The following is a 16,159-nucleotide window of genomic DNA, read 5'->3' as shown; positions in this document are numbered from 1 at the left end:
TTTACTTTATACTCAAAGAGCCGCAGGTTTAGTGTTGGACGTTCGTATCTTAACCCAGTACTTGGTAGAGTCTAGGCACCAAGAGCTCGGCTCCCCCCGACACCTGCTCGCCCTCCCCGGAGAGCCAGAAGGGCAGACTCGGATTTGGAGCAGCACGTACAGACCAAGCACAGGACTGTGGCTACAGGATGAAAAAATTTGAAAGAGAACATCGTAAGAAAGTTGAGGACGTGTTGAAAACATTCATGGAAACTTAATATAGACACAGTTTAAACTGGATCGGTTACCATTCCTCTACCATATACTACCAATTCCTCAGTTTATTAGCCATGAAAGTGCTCAGGCTTTCCAATCTGAGGGTTTTTTGTTTTATTGTTTTAATCTTTCAATCTCTCCACAGGAGAATATATCTTTTCTTGGCCACCTCTTCTACCCTCCACAGTATTTGATGCAGGAAGTACATAGACAAGAGTAACACTGAGACGATGATTTACAAAGAATGATTTATAGCTTTCTAGGTAAAGCAGCATTTTCTAACTTAATTCAGTATCAGCTAAGTGTTCTAAATTTACAAATAGGAAAAGCTTAAAAAAACCCACCCAACTTGCGTCCTTACTCACAAGACATCTGTCTTAAAAGGCTAAGGGTGGTACATGAGTATGATCCTGTTACGAAGAAAGACTACTATCTGATGTGAAGAACATTTTCAAAAAAAGTCTCTGTACAATATAAAAATTAACCAGTAAAATCCTAGTAAGGCAAGAATATAATTTCTGCTTATGATTCTAAAGCACACTGTAAAAAAAGTTACAGTGGCAACCACTTACAATTTCTCATTTTTGTACATTTAATATATTCACTGCAACAATTATATTCAAGTCACGTTTGTTTTTATAATACATATCACAACTATACGCAGAGACGCTTTTCTTTCTTAGTGCCATTCTTCGTGACATCAAATCATTCTTGTCCTGTAACACTCGATGCACCATTTAAAGGCTTCATATTACATTCATTTGAATTAGCTGAAAACTGTTTTTCAGACATAACTAGTCTGACAGTCGCAGAGTTAATGTTTTACTAGCCAGTTAAAAGGAACTACCTACAAGAGGATGCTTACAAGGCCAAGTATTCTTGGATTAAGTTATTTAACCAGAGTTCCTTGAAAAGAACTCCAGCTAACCAATCTGACACAAGGACAAATTCAGTATTTCCTTTCACAAAGCAAGCTAGCTATGTGATGTCTGATAAATGGAAAAGTGCTTGGAATGTAGAGGATAGAAAGAACTGTAGCAAATAAATTTATCATAAATCATGTTAAAACCAGTGTGTAGGGAGGGGGAAAAAACCACTCATTTACACACATTTAGGTGCTTTTATAGAAATATATATACTTTAAGGAAAATGGTAATCCTAGCATAGGAAGAAAAAGAAATGATCACTGATTTAGTTTTAGGCACTTGAGCTGCATAGACAGTAGAAGGTGCCCATCAGATACGTATAACATTCACACATGCATACCTACGCCTAGGAACACGCTATATAATGCATAGGAGAACAGCTATTAAGCCTCCCTGAATTAAAAAAAAAAAAAAAAAATTAAGCTAGGTAGATCCCTGTTCACATTTTCCAAGTTCTATACTCCACCTTTCCCGACTATTAAAAACTTGCATAATTTTCAGATCACAGAGGCAGCATATTATAGAGATTACCAAGTTTATTATTTGCTAAACCAAAAGAAACATTTTAAGTATTAGATTATTGAAATATGACTTACTGCTGTATTTTTTTTGCTAGTAAAATGGCATTCTGCAGCATAAACTTAAAGACCCCTCCTTTTTTTCTGTATAATATCCTAAGAATGAATTTCATGAACAGCAGCATGAAATGAACATCATGAACATCTTAAGCTTTAGCTGAAAGCCAAGGCAACACAACACACAGAGGGTGAAAACACAAAAGCAATACAAATCAAGGTCATGACTCATGTTAAGACAATCACTTCCAAACAATAGCCGAGTGAAGTTGAAAGCAGCAAAGTTAACTTGCTTTCCTATCGACAGAGTGGTGAGAAAAATGTGAATTGTCCTACAGGGAAAAGAAAAAAGCTGTAAACAAGAAGCACATACAAAAAGGGTTTGTCTGTCCAAAAGTTTGTCTGTTCTTCTGCAGCTCTACTAGGTAACTAAACTTAAAAACATTTCTAACTACACAAAAGGCAAGGTGTATAGGAAAGGACTGTGACAGCCACAACACTACCATGAGGGCACATACTTGCATATTCTTCTAGTGTTCATCTCATTAGTATCTGCGCAAACACACTTGTTCTCACAAAGAACCTTCGGGCAGACAAACCTTCCTACAAAAGCTTCCACTGCAACGTCTGGATGACGCTACTCTGCTTTTGCTATGCTTTGCTGCGTTTAAAAGCACGATCACACCAGCCACACAAGGTGAGAATTTGGAATCGTCACCTCTGTTTACAATGGGGTGACAAAGAGTTCCCAGCTACTATAGACAAAATCCATCATCCTTACAGAGACTGCAAATCCAGCACTCAAAACCAAGGTGTGTCTTCCTTTCATTCCTAAGCCCCAGTTGAGAACGCTGCAGGCACGCAATGCGTCAGTAAGCATTAGCCACCACTGAATTGTAGCTACTGAAGAGCACATCTGCCCTCTAAAATACTACAGGATCACAAAATAGATAGAAAACTCATTGTTATACGTGACATGACACACACCTTTTTTGTAGTCGGGTTAAGGCTGGATTGTTCACCGTCCAACACACAGACAACGATTTAATTTTTGGATTATAAACTCTTTAGGGCACAAAAGACATTGTTTTAACAGGCAGTCTTCATGTCTGCAGTTATTCCCAACTCCCTACGAAGGGCTCTTGCCACTTGTGAAACAGAGATGAAGTAAACCACGCAGTATCTTTGAGGCCACACAAAGTGGAAGTGGCCAGGATACTGAGAGGGGGAAAAGAGTAAGCATAAATTTACTTATGTGTAAACATATAGTATCTGATTGCAACATAAGCCATACCTGGAAAAAAACACCACACTTTCATTATATAGATGTACTAAGCCCTGCAAGTTTAAGCAAGGGAGTAAGCAGCAAATTTCAGCAAGCAGCAGGTACCAGAACAGTGCTCCGTGTTTTTTCTTTCATTAACAGGACTCATTTTCTTATAAATAAACAAAAAAACAACACACACAACCTGTGCGGATTCAGGCAAAGGTACGCAGTATTCAACAATACTAAAGCAAAATATTTCAAAGGGATGAAAGGGAAGACATAAGACTCAAAAACCAAACACTTCAGTTTATAAGCAAGTCTGCTTTTTCTTTTTTTTTTAAGACTAGAAAACGTACAATTCCATTTCATATGCAAGTGTGCACAGACCTCATTTCTTGAGGATACTACCAGATAAACTGAGAAAGTCTTTGCATTAAATTGTTACTTCTTCAAACATTTAGACATTTTGCAATACACTAGTTAAATACCAATATCTATGTGCATGCACTATAAATATATGCATGTACACATTAAAATGCTTACCAAAGACAGCAGATTCCCTAGCCAGTGAGCATCATAAAGAGATACCAAAAATATATTAAAAAGTTAAATTCTTTACCTGCCTTTGTTAAATACAGACTTTTGAAATTGCCTCCCTTTTCCCCACAAGTACACAACATGATCCCCAGTGGAGCAGGCAAATGGGAAGGCAGGTGCGCCGACCAGATTATCCCATAACCAAAGATAAGCACCTTAAAAAGTTCAACTAAGCTTTTTCTTTAAAATGACTTTTCAATCCTTATCAGATGTATGGGCTAAGAAAGGGAAGGACATTTTAAACAAAGTTTTATTTCATTTTACTATCCTCCCCAAACATACACGTCCAATACAAAAGCCTATGATTAAGGCTACTTACGCTTTCACAATACAGACGACATTTCAAACCATCCAACTGTCATCCCACCGAAAAGCCTGTATCCTTTAAAACTGTAATTCTGAAAACTGCTGTATGGGACATCCATCCCGTTAGGTACTACAGTAAGAAAAGATAATCACATAGTGTTCTGAGACTTCTTTATAACTCACCTGGGGACCATGCAAGGGAGTTATATTTTCAAGAAGTACTGCCCTGGAACTTCTGTGGGAACACAATCAAGGGGTCACTTACAGCTTTTCAAGTAGTGTAATCTGTTTTGTTTCCCACCCCAGTTCTATCCATTGCATATAGATACATATACGTTTTACGCTACCAAAGAGAAGTGTGCCTTCCTCTGAAAAAACACCTAATACAGAGTATGACTTGTTTTGTAAGATTCCCGTGGGACTTTTAAACGTATTTTGTGCCTTTTCTTTGGTTAAGGAAAAAAAAAAAAGATGACTTTTTCCCTTTATGACAGCTAAAGGTACTTCTACTAGACTTGAATCATAAATGAACAGCACTGCAAAAAATGAAAAGCAGTACCATAGGGCAGCGTGACATGCACTTTTTGGACTACAAGATAAAAAATAAAATCCATTTCATTTTAAACTCTTTGGCAAATTTTTAATGCTTGCCGACACTGCAATTTGAAGCTCAATCCATATGCCCCAATCCGTTATGGCATTCTCCCTAACTGAAAAATCATGTGAAAAATCAAGAAATGGTCTCAAGAGAGAGTTTGCTTTATAAAGTTGTGGTGAGCCAACTGTCTGATGGACTGCCCTATGGACAACAAAGGAAAAGAAGTTGTGACGTGTTGGCGATGACAAATGTTAGTACCACTGTCAACATACTGATTCAGCTTTACACACTGGTCTGAACAGATTGCAATCAACCTAAAATTGAGGTATCAATATACACAAATATGTACAGTACACATACAGGAAAATATTTTTGCATTTGTAACATCGGTAACCTTAAAAATACTGGAAAGTTGATATCTATGCCATTGATTTGCTTGCTAATTTACTGGAATAATGAAGCCAGCATCTTTGACTAGAGAGGACTACAATGGAATAATAAAACTCAAAATTAAAAGCGCCTTCCTCTCACTTCATCTTTACCATGCTCAACATTGGACTGTTCTGAGTGGCTGTATCTTGAAAAGAAGGTTGATCACAGCTTTTACACGCATCCTCAGAGGAAAACAAACAGGAAATCAAACTGGAGCCATCAACTGCATCTTTCTTTTTGCTGAATGGTCTTAGTTTATATACATGTTTGTGTGTGTGTGCACCTATGTAGAAAATAAAGTTGAATTCAGTTCAGTATAAATACATCTAACCCATTAATTCTGCCACTGTGATCATGGGTACAGCTCTTTTTAAGCAATGTCTGTGCAAAGAGGTCATTAAAAATCATCTGATCTTAAGTCTTGACATCATCCACTCGAGTCCTTGGCACAGTCTGTAAACAAGAGAGATAATTTTTTAAGGAATACATCCACTTCTCAGGATAGCTTCAAAGACAACTCCATGGCACCAACTTAAATTCTTCCTAAGAACTCTGTAATTCTGACTGAAGGAATCACTTCCAGAAACAATTCACTCTGAACACAGCGTTTCCTACATCTTATGCAATCTACGGGTGAGAAACTTCAGATCCCAGCACTTCAAGACATGCACTGAAGTTATCTCGAATTATGATTATTCTTAATTAACGAGAACAGATTTTAGGTCGTTCCCACCCCTGCCCTCATCAGGCCCAAATCATAGAAAGTTTTATCAGTGTGAGGTGAGACTGTGGATTTGATGTGAGAGATGGTTTTCAGACCACATTGATCCTAAGTCAGTACGTTCTGAGCCCAAAAATTTTTATGTGTAAGATTATTATTGACGGGAAGAAAGTGCGTTAAAACCAAAAGCCTCTATAGAAATACCAAAATAACTCAAGATTCCCCTCCTACAGACCAGAATAACTCTTACCCTTCTCCAGTTAGAGCACAGCATGCCTGGATGTGCCACTGGTGATCCTTAATTGAAGTCAGTTTCAGAAACTGAGATATTTCAGCTACTGTCATACACTCTTTAACATCTTGCTTGTTAGCAAAGATCAGCAAACCTGCTTTTTTTAAGTCCTAGGGAGAAAGAAGAAAAAAAGAAGATGATTACAAATCAGGCCTCAAAGACAAAAGATGTGATACCAAAGTAGAAAACCTTAAGCCCCAGCAAAACAACCCCTAAAGTATAAAACGCTGCAGGCTGATTGACACGTAACCTCAGAAAATCCTTTGATCCAGCAGACCGAATGTCCAATTTTTGCTTAGGATGATCTGTAAAACTACACACAATATTGTGCTGTGCTCCGTGAGGCTCAGAGGCATCCCGTACCTCTGTAGGTGTGCAGCTGCAGTAACCCCACGCACCTCTAACAGTCAAGGCCTGCTGTTTAACCCTGACCTTGCAGGTCACTCCTGCCCGTGTACCCCAACCAACCACTGCATTCCCCCTAACCCAACTTTTACATATACACACACCATACTTATGTATTACCACACTGTTAAGATTGATTTTAGTACCAAATTAGAAGACTGTGCAGCAGTTCTTACGTGGGGAAAGAGTGGGTTACCCCACCAGAACTTTTTAAGCACTGGTAAAACCTTGCCAAGCCCGACTGCAGTAAGCACCAGCAGCGTGCGTGCTGGCACCCAGCCCGGCACCGTGGCTCACCAGAGCCAGAAGTACCCTCTGTCTGCGCCACAGCCGTCTGCGAGGGAAATCCCACCCATTAAGAAGCATTATGACTGCCACTGACAGTGTAAAGCAAGCTGTAATACCGTATTTAGAGGATACACAGAACTCGTAGAAAATAGTCACTTACACTGCTTTAGAATCAAAGGATGGACATCTACATGAACAAACACATTGCAATAAACTTCTTTATAAGGCATGTGCAATATTTAAAATATCAGTACGAGCAATTTAGAGAACAATGACTCTAGGGACAAGCTTATTTTATCCCAGGCTGCTTGGAATTACACTGGTACAGGCACATATTATTGAAAATCTCTCCCTCCAAAAGCAAAAAGCAGTAAAATTCATTCCCAAATGATCTACTGGTCCAGAAAACAGTTGGAACTGACCTGGGCACCTCAATTTTGCCTTAACAAAAATTCAATTGAACTGCTTAACAAAAGCAAAAGATTTTCAAGGACTGCAATGAAAAGCTAGTCTAAATAAATATTTGACTTTCATTTCAGCTTATATGTGTTGTTGCTCTCTTCAAACATCACAGCATCTGGAGAGTTAGCAGAATATACTGAAAACATCCTGTTGTAAAACAATGGGCACATTTGCTGTTAGATGGGTGCTTCTGGAGCACAGAGTCTCCCAACACGAAGCAAGGGCATTCATGCTGCCTGAAGTTCCAGATTTCCCTCATTTCAAATTCAGTTCATTAACAACTTCTGCATCTTCCTTTATAGATTATGAAAGAGAAGATGCAGATTTTGTTTAGGAACTGCAACAGACTGAAGAGTACATCTCTGAAATTCTAATTATGACAGCAGCAGACCCAATGGCAACAGTCCCCCCATGCCACATTTAATAATTCACCACAACCAAGAAAGCCAGACCTACTTCATTAGAGTAAACATAATTTTAATTTAAATACAAACGATTAGAAATTCAAGACACTAGGCAAAGCAGTCGTTTTTTCTCAAATGCTTTAGATCACCATGATGACTCAAAGAAAATACATAGGCAGTCCTTGCCCTTCCTGCAGTCACCTACTAAACAGAGGCTATAGTTCAAATACAGATGTAATATTTTGGGATATAATGCCATCAACTTCACACACATCTTTGTATTCCAACATTAAATTTGGAAGCTCAGTGTCATCTCATACTAACTGATCCAGTTTGCATTAAACTTGTCTTATGAATCCCAGCACTAGTCAAGCTTATACAAATACATCTTTAGTAAAAATCGGGGCTCCAGTCCTGCTGCACTGCGGGGATAGATTAAAATCTTTGGGATGTTCTGGTCATGCAATAGGTGCTCCATGGCTTATCAGCAGCGCAGTATTTCTAAGTCAGACCCAGATAGCCCAGTTTTAGACCTGACACAGGGCTCAATTTTAAAGAGGATCTTTACAAGTTAACAAATTATACTCTCATTCTATGATTCCAAGTACACCTAGAATGATGGCTACTATAGCAGCCTGTTTCTTCAGTTTTACAGCTGGTTGCTAAAAGACATATTATTAATGTATTTGTTTCACTGTGAAAACAGAAAACATCAAGCAACCATGACATTATCAAAAATAGTAATTAAGCTGTTGGGTGAAAATCTTTTTTTAAAATTATTTCATTCGGCTCTTAACATGGATTGAACTATAAAAAAACCCACAAAAGTCATTTACAGGACCTAACTTCTGTTTCACTGAAGCACTCAGAAATTGAAAAGCTACTTTTGTGGGAGTTCTCTTCAGTAATTTGGTATTAATTTACAGCTTTACTGCAAGCTTCATGAAAGACAGAGCCTCTAGCAGGAACAAGACAGCTCTGACACAGTACTACCTGCAGCTGGGAGAACGTGACTGTTAATGTTCGCCTTGGGCTTGACCGGAGAGGCCTTCTCTCCATTCTGGTCTGCCTCCAGCTAGTAGGCGTAAGTAAGAACTTTCACAAAGAGCGTGTGAATCTGCTTCCCTTAACATGTATCATCCAGATCTTACCCACAATAAATATTAAAACAAAGAAAACACAGGGTCTACTCACCTCATGTGCTAACATTTTATACAGTTCTTCTTTAGTCACAGAAATTCTCTCTCTGTCTGTACTGTCCACAACAACTATGACAAACTTTAAAAAGCAAAAAGTTAGTCAGAGAAGAAACTCGATCTTTCAGCAGAACACATTACTGTCCCCATCACATTATCCAGACAGTCAAGTGGATTATCAGATATCATCCTATTCCAGGGACACTTCTCCCAGACAGAGTGTGATTACCCACAGCACTGCTATGGTTTACAACTTACACCCTGTTTTGTATACAAAAGTAGCTCTGACACATCTTTTGACTTTCCAGTTTCAAGTGAAAAATCTGTGTCGAAATCAAGTGTTTCTCTGTAATCACAGATCTGTTTTTGTGCTTTGTTTGCATAACTGCGGTAGCACAGAAATCCCCCAAATAATTTGCTGCAGTCTTAAAAAGGTAAACTGTGTCAGCTTTCTCCCTCTACTTCAAATACTAGCATGCAAATAGATATTTGCAAGGGATTTTAAAAAACCTCCATAAGCTCCATACTTCCAAAAGCACACATGCAGATATAGGTCACAGCATCTTATAGGGAAGCACAGGAGAACAACGTTAATTACTAGAAAAATATTTTTTTTTTTTAAAAACCACAATGTATAGCACATAGGAAACCTTGACTGAAATCATTATTTTAATCAAGTCCAGTATATGTGCTGCAACTTCATTGCTAAAGAGTTCTTAAAATTCTTGGGGCTGCTTAAGTAAATTGATCATGGGAGCTTGCAAGACAGAGCAACACCAGAGATTTGCTGGAAAACTTTTGCTCTTTCAGTCTTACTCCTGAGGGGTTACACAGGTTTTAGAGTAGCTGCTACAGAGATAGAGCAGTCGCTACAGAGATAGAGCAGTCATGGTCCACAAGAGGGGACCTGTAAACATGGGCACCTGCAATACCAAGACAAACTGAGCACCTGCTCTAAGGCTGCAGATCCCCAGAAACAAAATCCTTACAAACAAGTTGCTTTTAATTGCAACTCCATATTACACATCTTACATAAGAAATATAAAAGTGAGTTGTCCAACAGCTTGCTAAGGAGGAGACTTCAAAAAAAATCAAAACAGGAATACCCTGAAGTAGCTACGGTAACGTTCAAAGCACAGTTAATACAGCCATCTGGAAGTGTCTGGTACAGATCTCCGGTACGCTGTATTCCCTTCACCACCAATGGTTCTACTAAGTCTGCCAGCAAGGTGTTCATTCTCACCTCTGTGTTTGTATAGTAGGTGTTCCATGAAGACCGAAGAGACTCCTGCCCTCCGATATCCCACATCAGAAAGCGCGTGTTGTTAACCACTATCTCTTCCACGTTACTCCCTATGGTGGGTGAGGTATGCACCACTTCATTCATGGAGCTGCAGAGGGAAGAGGGCAACTTGGTGAGAAACTGCAAAAACCGGCAAGTTAGCTGCATTGTTGAGCATCTTAGGATTCCAAATCGACCTCCTTCTACAAAAACTAAAGCTGATGATTATTCTGAGGTTGAAATCTTAGTCGGAGAATTATACCAAACACTCCTTACGCAGCAAATAGAGACAAGGTTTGACGGTGGAAGGTGAATAAAAATAAAAATAGCAACAAAAAAGGACTCAGTGAACTATATAATAATCGAATTATAGAGCTGAGAGAGCATTCATAAACAAAACTATATTATAATTTATTAAATCATAAAGCTGAGAGAATATTTGCTTCAGAAGCTGTTTTAAGCAGTCAGCTTTTCTTTTTCCAGGCTGATTTTGGCAAGCATGGGAGAGAGCCGTTGTTTTGCTTCAAGAATGTGGTTAAGCCACAAGATTTCCAAGGTTGCAGAAAAACAACAGCTCAGCATCCAGCTCCACCAAACAGACTACATCTCGCTCTCGTTCCAGTACGGGCCAGTAAGGGTGTACATTCTTCACGATGCAGTTACTTTATGTCCAAACTTTCTTCTCTTTCCCTTCAGCATAGTCCAGTAACTACTTTTTGGAGACAAATGCAGACATTAAATATTTCAAAAACATTGAGATACTTTAGAGATACTGAGTGCAACTTGGTCGTTAAGACAACCAGTTTCACATCAATAGTGATAACCAAATGGGTACTCTGGATACTCCTAAAGTTCAAATTATTTAAACTCTTCTGTATGCGATATGCAAAAAAAATTCAAAGCAGCTTCAAGGAAAATGTCAACCATTTTCAGAGAATTTAACTATTTTTTCTTCTGATAATCTTGATACATTTTTTCATTTCATACGAACATTTTTTGAAGTCTCAGCAGACCTTTTAGTTACAGTGACAGCAATTTGAGACTTGTAACAGTGCTGGAATATTTGCTGAAGAGGATACAGGGAACCAAGGAGATAAAGGGATGGTCCAGTGTTCTGAAAAGGAATCCCAGTTACCCAGTGTCTTAGCAGCATATAACAAGAAACCTTCCCACCACACATTTGTGGGAGGCTATATAAAGGCAAGGGAAGGATTAGAAGAAAGAACCATAAAATCAAATTAAAGATAACAATGGTATAAGATGATGCCTGTGGCTGATTTCATATTTAAAAAACAGGTTTTAGCAGAGTTCTTTTAAAGCTTGGAAGAGACGTATCATGAATTCCCTTTCCTCAGCTGAACCTGCAACCTTTCACATTCAAGCTGTTGGCATCTTGCAGTTTGCAATACGATAGGTGGATTTTTCCCTCCTCCTCACTGAAACAAGGTGAGCATGAAGCTTCATGGCATTTCTAGACACCTGATCACAAAATTGTACCGCTACCTAAGGGGAGGGAGAAGATCTGAGCACGAGAACAGGAAGAAATGAAGTGCCTGTGAAGCTGCCGTGATCTGTTAGAAGAACCACCACTCCAACGTCTGCTGTTACCCTCCATGACATCAAAGTAGCGGCCAGTACACTAGTGGTCCTGCTAGTTATCTCTGCCCATCTCTTAGGAAGAGAGTTAAACATACTCATTCATGCTCAGAACACTCATCTGCCATGAAGAAATGGTAAGAGAAAAAAATGAGATATGCAAAGATGGACATAGGGTTTAGGGAGAAGCCAAGCAGAAGGAACAGAAGACAGAGCTCTGCCAAAGCAGCAGACAGGGGAAGGGGAATACAATGAGAGAGAAGGGGAAGTCCTGTGGAGCTAAAAAGGGTATAAAGGAAAAGGAGGCGTATAGAGATCTACTGTACAAAAGGGAAAAGAAAACACCGAGACTGCAGAATAAGATGAGAAGAATCATGAGACATTCGCAGAGGAAGTGGAAAGACACAAGCAACACTAAAACGCACTGAGGACAGCCTTCAGCTGCAGCAGTTACTAGTATTAAAAAACCTCTTCATTCTATTTATGCTTTTAAAAATCTCTTACTCCCGATTTAAATAATGACAACCACTTTCATCCTTTCAGTTCCTCTGCAGAGCGTGCTAAGGCATACATGGCTGGAAATGTTGCACGAGTTCTGTGTTTCAGAAAGGCAAAAGCAGATCATAATTTGACAAAACCCAAACATTTTAAGAAAGCATATTTTAAGTGTAGGATTGGACCAGTATGGCTATATCACTTAACGGGAATTATTTCTGATACTGACACAGGGATAATTCCTAATACCGGACTACTTCACATGAGAAACTACAAATCTGTTCCTATTAAAAACAGACTTTGAGTAACCTGTCCCACCTAGCAGCTTCTGAGTCTGTGGACAAATTTGCACCCTTTTATCAAAATGCAGTTGAGGACCAGAGATATGAAGCTCATACAAGTTTCATGTAAACCAGTAGCAAGGTTAACGCCAAGACAAACACAAGTCAGTGCCACTATTAAGGGCGGAAGCTCCACGACAGCTACGAACGCTGGTGGCTGAAATAAAGCCTGGGCCAGGCAGCATGGGCTGTCACCAGCCGCAGAGCTATGCTGTCCTGGGTTCAGGCAGAGCTCAGCCTTCCTCCTTCATCCCGTACCACAAATGACATGAAAGTACATCTTGGTATGCAGGGGACAAGTCATATAGCAGGGAGAGGTCAGGCTTCACTGCTTTGCCACTCACAGAACAATTTAGTATTTATATGCTGCAGCATGGATCAGTTTAGCAACATTGTCCTGTGGCTAAACCTCAATATAATCATATTTTATGGATCTGGCAAACAGCCTACATGGTGACACCAAAGGCAGTTGTGATTAAGTAGTAATAGTAATGTAATCTGATAAATAAAAGCTCTGAACAAAACCTTATTCATATACCAGGCAAAATACAGACATTTCCAAACTCTAAACACATGCTTTGACCCACTGTCCCCTATACTATCCAGTAATCTTCAGCGTAATGCTCGCAAAGTAAAAATGAACGGGGAAAGCAGCAACAAGTCAGAGTAAAATATACAATGCACACCTTGACATACATGAAATGTCATCTGCAGTTTATACTTACAATTGATAAAGAATGGTTGTTTTTCCTGCATTATCCAGACCAACAATGATTACTTTGTGCTCTGAAATAAAAATATCACTAGTAAGTCACATTGTTAACTTTGCTATCACGGTAACAACTGTCTTACGAAACAAGGTTAGTGTTGCATTTTTGACTGATTTCCTAAGCAAACAATGCCAAAATCCAGGTGCCACATTTCATGGGCCATACCTAAAAGTTCATTTGCCTGTGGAGGTGTACAAACCAGTGTACCGTTCTGAGTAGGAAAGTGACTGTCAATTTTCCCCCATCTGTACATCTACAGGAATGATTTCTGAGAGATTACACGTGGATTTTTTTCCTTCTCTAAACTGCTAGAGCAACCTCACTCTGGAATCCTTTCCCAAGCGTCTACGCATTTTTGCAGACTGTAACAGACTGTACTCTCTATTCCCCCCAACCACAGTAGTTTGCCAGAACACATGCTTACACATGTTAAATGTTCATTTCCAGGGCTGTACTTTTATTATGGCCTGCAACATCTTAATCTATTTGCAAAGAGTTGTTAAAAGCCACAACGATGCTGGTTTGCACTGTGAGCAGGGTGATCCACCTGTCTCCCTCAGCGTGCTCTTTTCCTTTCAGCAGGTTTGGAACCTGGAGAACAGATTTGCCTACGAATATTTTACAGAACGCATTCACCCAATTTAGTTTTAGATGAACCAACGAGTACTGCACAAAACTACTCTGACACATATGCAAACATGTTTTGGAGCTCAATGCCAGAATCAATTATTGTTCCTTTTTAGCACCTTCTTTCCTATACATTGCAAAACTGAATTTGAATTCTACAGCTGGTGTTGTCAAGCACATTCAAATTTATGATTTCTAGGAGCACTGCCTGCTCTCAGCTGTATTACACAACTTTTACTTGCACAAATAACCTTGGCTTCAATGGGACTATTCATGCAAGTAGAAGCTTTGTGAGAGGGGCTTTCTTCCCCCCCTCCCCAGTGGTCCACACAAGGGCAACAAAAAAGCCATTATAAGCCTGCCCAAGCTTCAGATGACCAGAGATCAATTCCTTCTGTTAGCAAAGTACATTCGCATTGATTTATCACAGAGGAGAGAGGGAGGGGATAGGGGTCAGGTAAGTAGGGTTTCTTGGTTTTGATTTTATCAATATTGTGTGGTTTTGCAGAGTTGTCATATACCATCAGATATAAAATCTGGTTTTAATAACTTTGCATAACTGCACAATATTGTAAAAATATCTGCTTACCTGACCCCACATAACTAGGAACTTTTGTTTCTGGTGTGATGTTGCCAGCATAGTGGATGTTAGGAAATCAGTTGGAACAGAACATCTGAGGTGGGGCTGGATGCTACAAGACAAAAATATTTTGTTGTATTTGCACCAAGTGTTAATGGGCATATAATTGGGACATTCAACATGCATGTGCAAGAGCATTTAAGTTCACTCAAAATCAAATTTAAAAGACCTTACAAACACAGATAAGCACGTCAGCATGTCTTTTATAGTTAAAGTTACAACTCTCATTAAAACCTTTCAGTAAGGAGACAGGCTTTACTAATCTGAAGTTACTTATAACATTTACTCCATAAATGAGCAATTTTGCCAGATATCGAGGTCTGTCACTTAAAACCATTAAGAAAGCATACTCTGCAGATGACAAGATGAAACTACACGCTACAACACCGCGACACAGCTGTGTTCTTTCGGCGCACGTTAATAAATTAATAGCCACCTTTCCAAGAAATGAGCTTTCCAATGACTTAGAGGAGAGGAAAAAAATTTTAAAAAGGTTAAAAACCCCCAACCTCTCTGGCCGCAGCCTGTCCTCCCGGGCCACCCCTCTCCCCACCCCGGCCAGGGCTGCGGGAAGGCGGCCACCTGGCCCTTTAGCCCCGGTGGCCAAAGCTAACGAGGGCGGGCAGCCATCCCCTTACCGAACCCGGCCGCCCCCAAAGCGGTTTCACAAGCGGCGGGGAACCGCCGCCTCACCCCGCCGGGCATCGCCCTCAGGCCCGGCCCGCCACCTTGCGCGCCCCGACACGTCCATGAGCCTCCGGCCGCCGCCTCACCCTCACCCTGATGGTTGAACAGCCTCCATATCCTGGTGAAGAGGATCCCCATCCTCAGCCGGGGCGGCTCCGGGCCTCGCCGGCTCCTCAGCGCCTTACTGCGGGGTTATCCCGCTCCCGGCCCGCGGGCGGCTCAGGGCCCGGCCCAGCGCCCGGTTTGCCGGCAGAAAGGCGGGCTAGGGCCTCGCCGGGCCTGCTCACGCTCGGACATCGCCGCCGCCCCGCTGCTCTCGCCTCACCGCCTGCCCGGGCCGGCCGCGGAACGGGGAGAGCAAGGCGCCGCGCTGCCAGCAGCGAACCTCCTCGGCCACCGTAGGGACTGGGAGGAGGCGGGGGCGGACGGTGTGACGCGAGGAGGCGGGGCCGCCGCGACGGCCGCCATTACGTGCTCGCCCAGCTGCCTCGCGTGAGGCTGGGCAGTGGGGCGGGTGCGGCCTTGACCGCGGTAGCCGCTCGCATTAAGGTCTTTCCTGCCTGAGGCCGGGTTTCTGAAAGTCACTGCTCAGCAGCTGCAGCTGTGGAAGTTCTACATTCCTCTTATTATTTTTTTTTTTTTTAAAAAGCACCCAGGCTGCCTAAAGAGAAATTTGCTCCAGGTCCAAACCTGCCACGGTGTTTAAAACCTCATGGATTTTAAAAAAAACCCAACAAGCAGGTAATAAATAGGTTATACACACCTCTGTGTAATAGGCTAGAGGCAGGACATGGGATATTTCCCCTCGTTTGTCTCATCCCTGACCTTTAATATCTATAATATTATATATAATTTATATTATATAATAGTATATATTAGATATTTTATATGTATAGTAATACTGCTTTATTTAACAGAGAAACTTTAACAGAGAAGCTTCCCTTCTATTTGCAAGCTAATGCCCAGCACCACCTGCATTTCAGCCTGAAGGCCTTTA

The 16,159-nt window shown here is 40.7% G+C and overlaps 1 protein-coding gene across 1 annotated transcript; it reads right to left on the bottom strand.

Moving 5' to 3' along the window:
- Nucleotides 1-5,360: 5,360 nt before the first annotated feature.
- Nucleotides 5,361-16,159, bottom strand: ARL5A (ARF like GTPase 5A; the record flags this gene model as incomplete). The annotated part of the gene is made up of 6 exons (XM_082001611.1): nt 15,255-16,159; nt 13,164-13,224; nt 9,968-10,115; nt 8,723-8,806; nt 5,928-6,079; nt 5,361-5,409 (listed from the first exon to the last, which is right to left on the bottom strand). The coding sequence occupies exons 1-6, from the start codon at nt 15,298-15,300 to the stop codon at nt 5,361-5,363; spliced, it is 540 nt and encodes a 179-aa protein (XP_081857737.1). The 5' UTR covers nt 15,301-16,159.

Source organism: Phaethon aethereus (assembly GCF_964289735.1).
Source record: "Phaethon aethereus genome assembly, chromosome: 6".
Taxonomy (NCBI): Eukaryota; Metazoa; Chordata; class Aves; order Phaethontiformes; family Phaethontidae; genus Phaethon; species Phaethon aethereus.
Note: the sequence above shows the minus strand (reverse complement) of the source record. Positions and strands in the feature narration are given on the sequence as shown.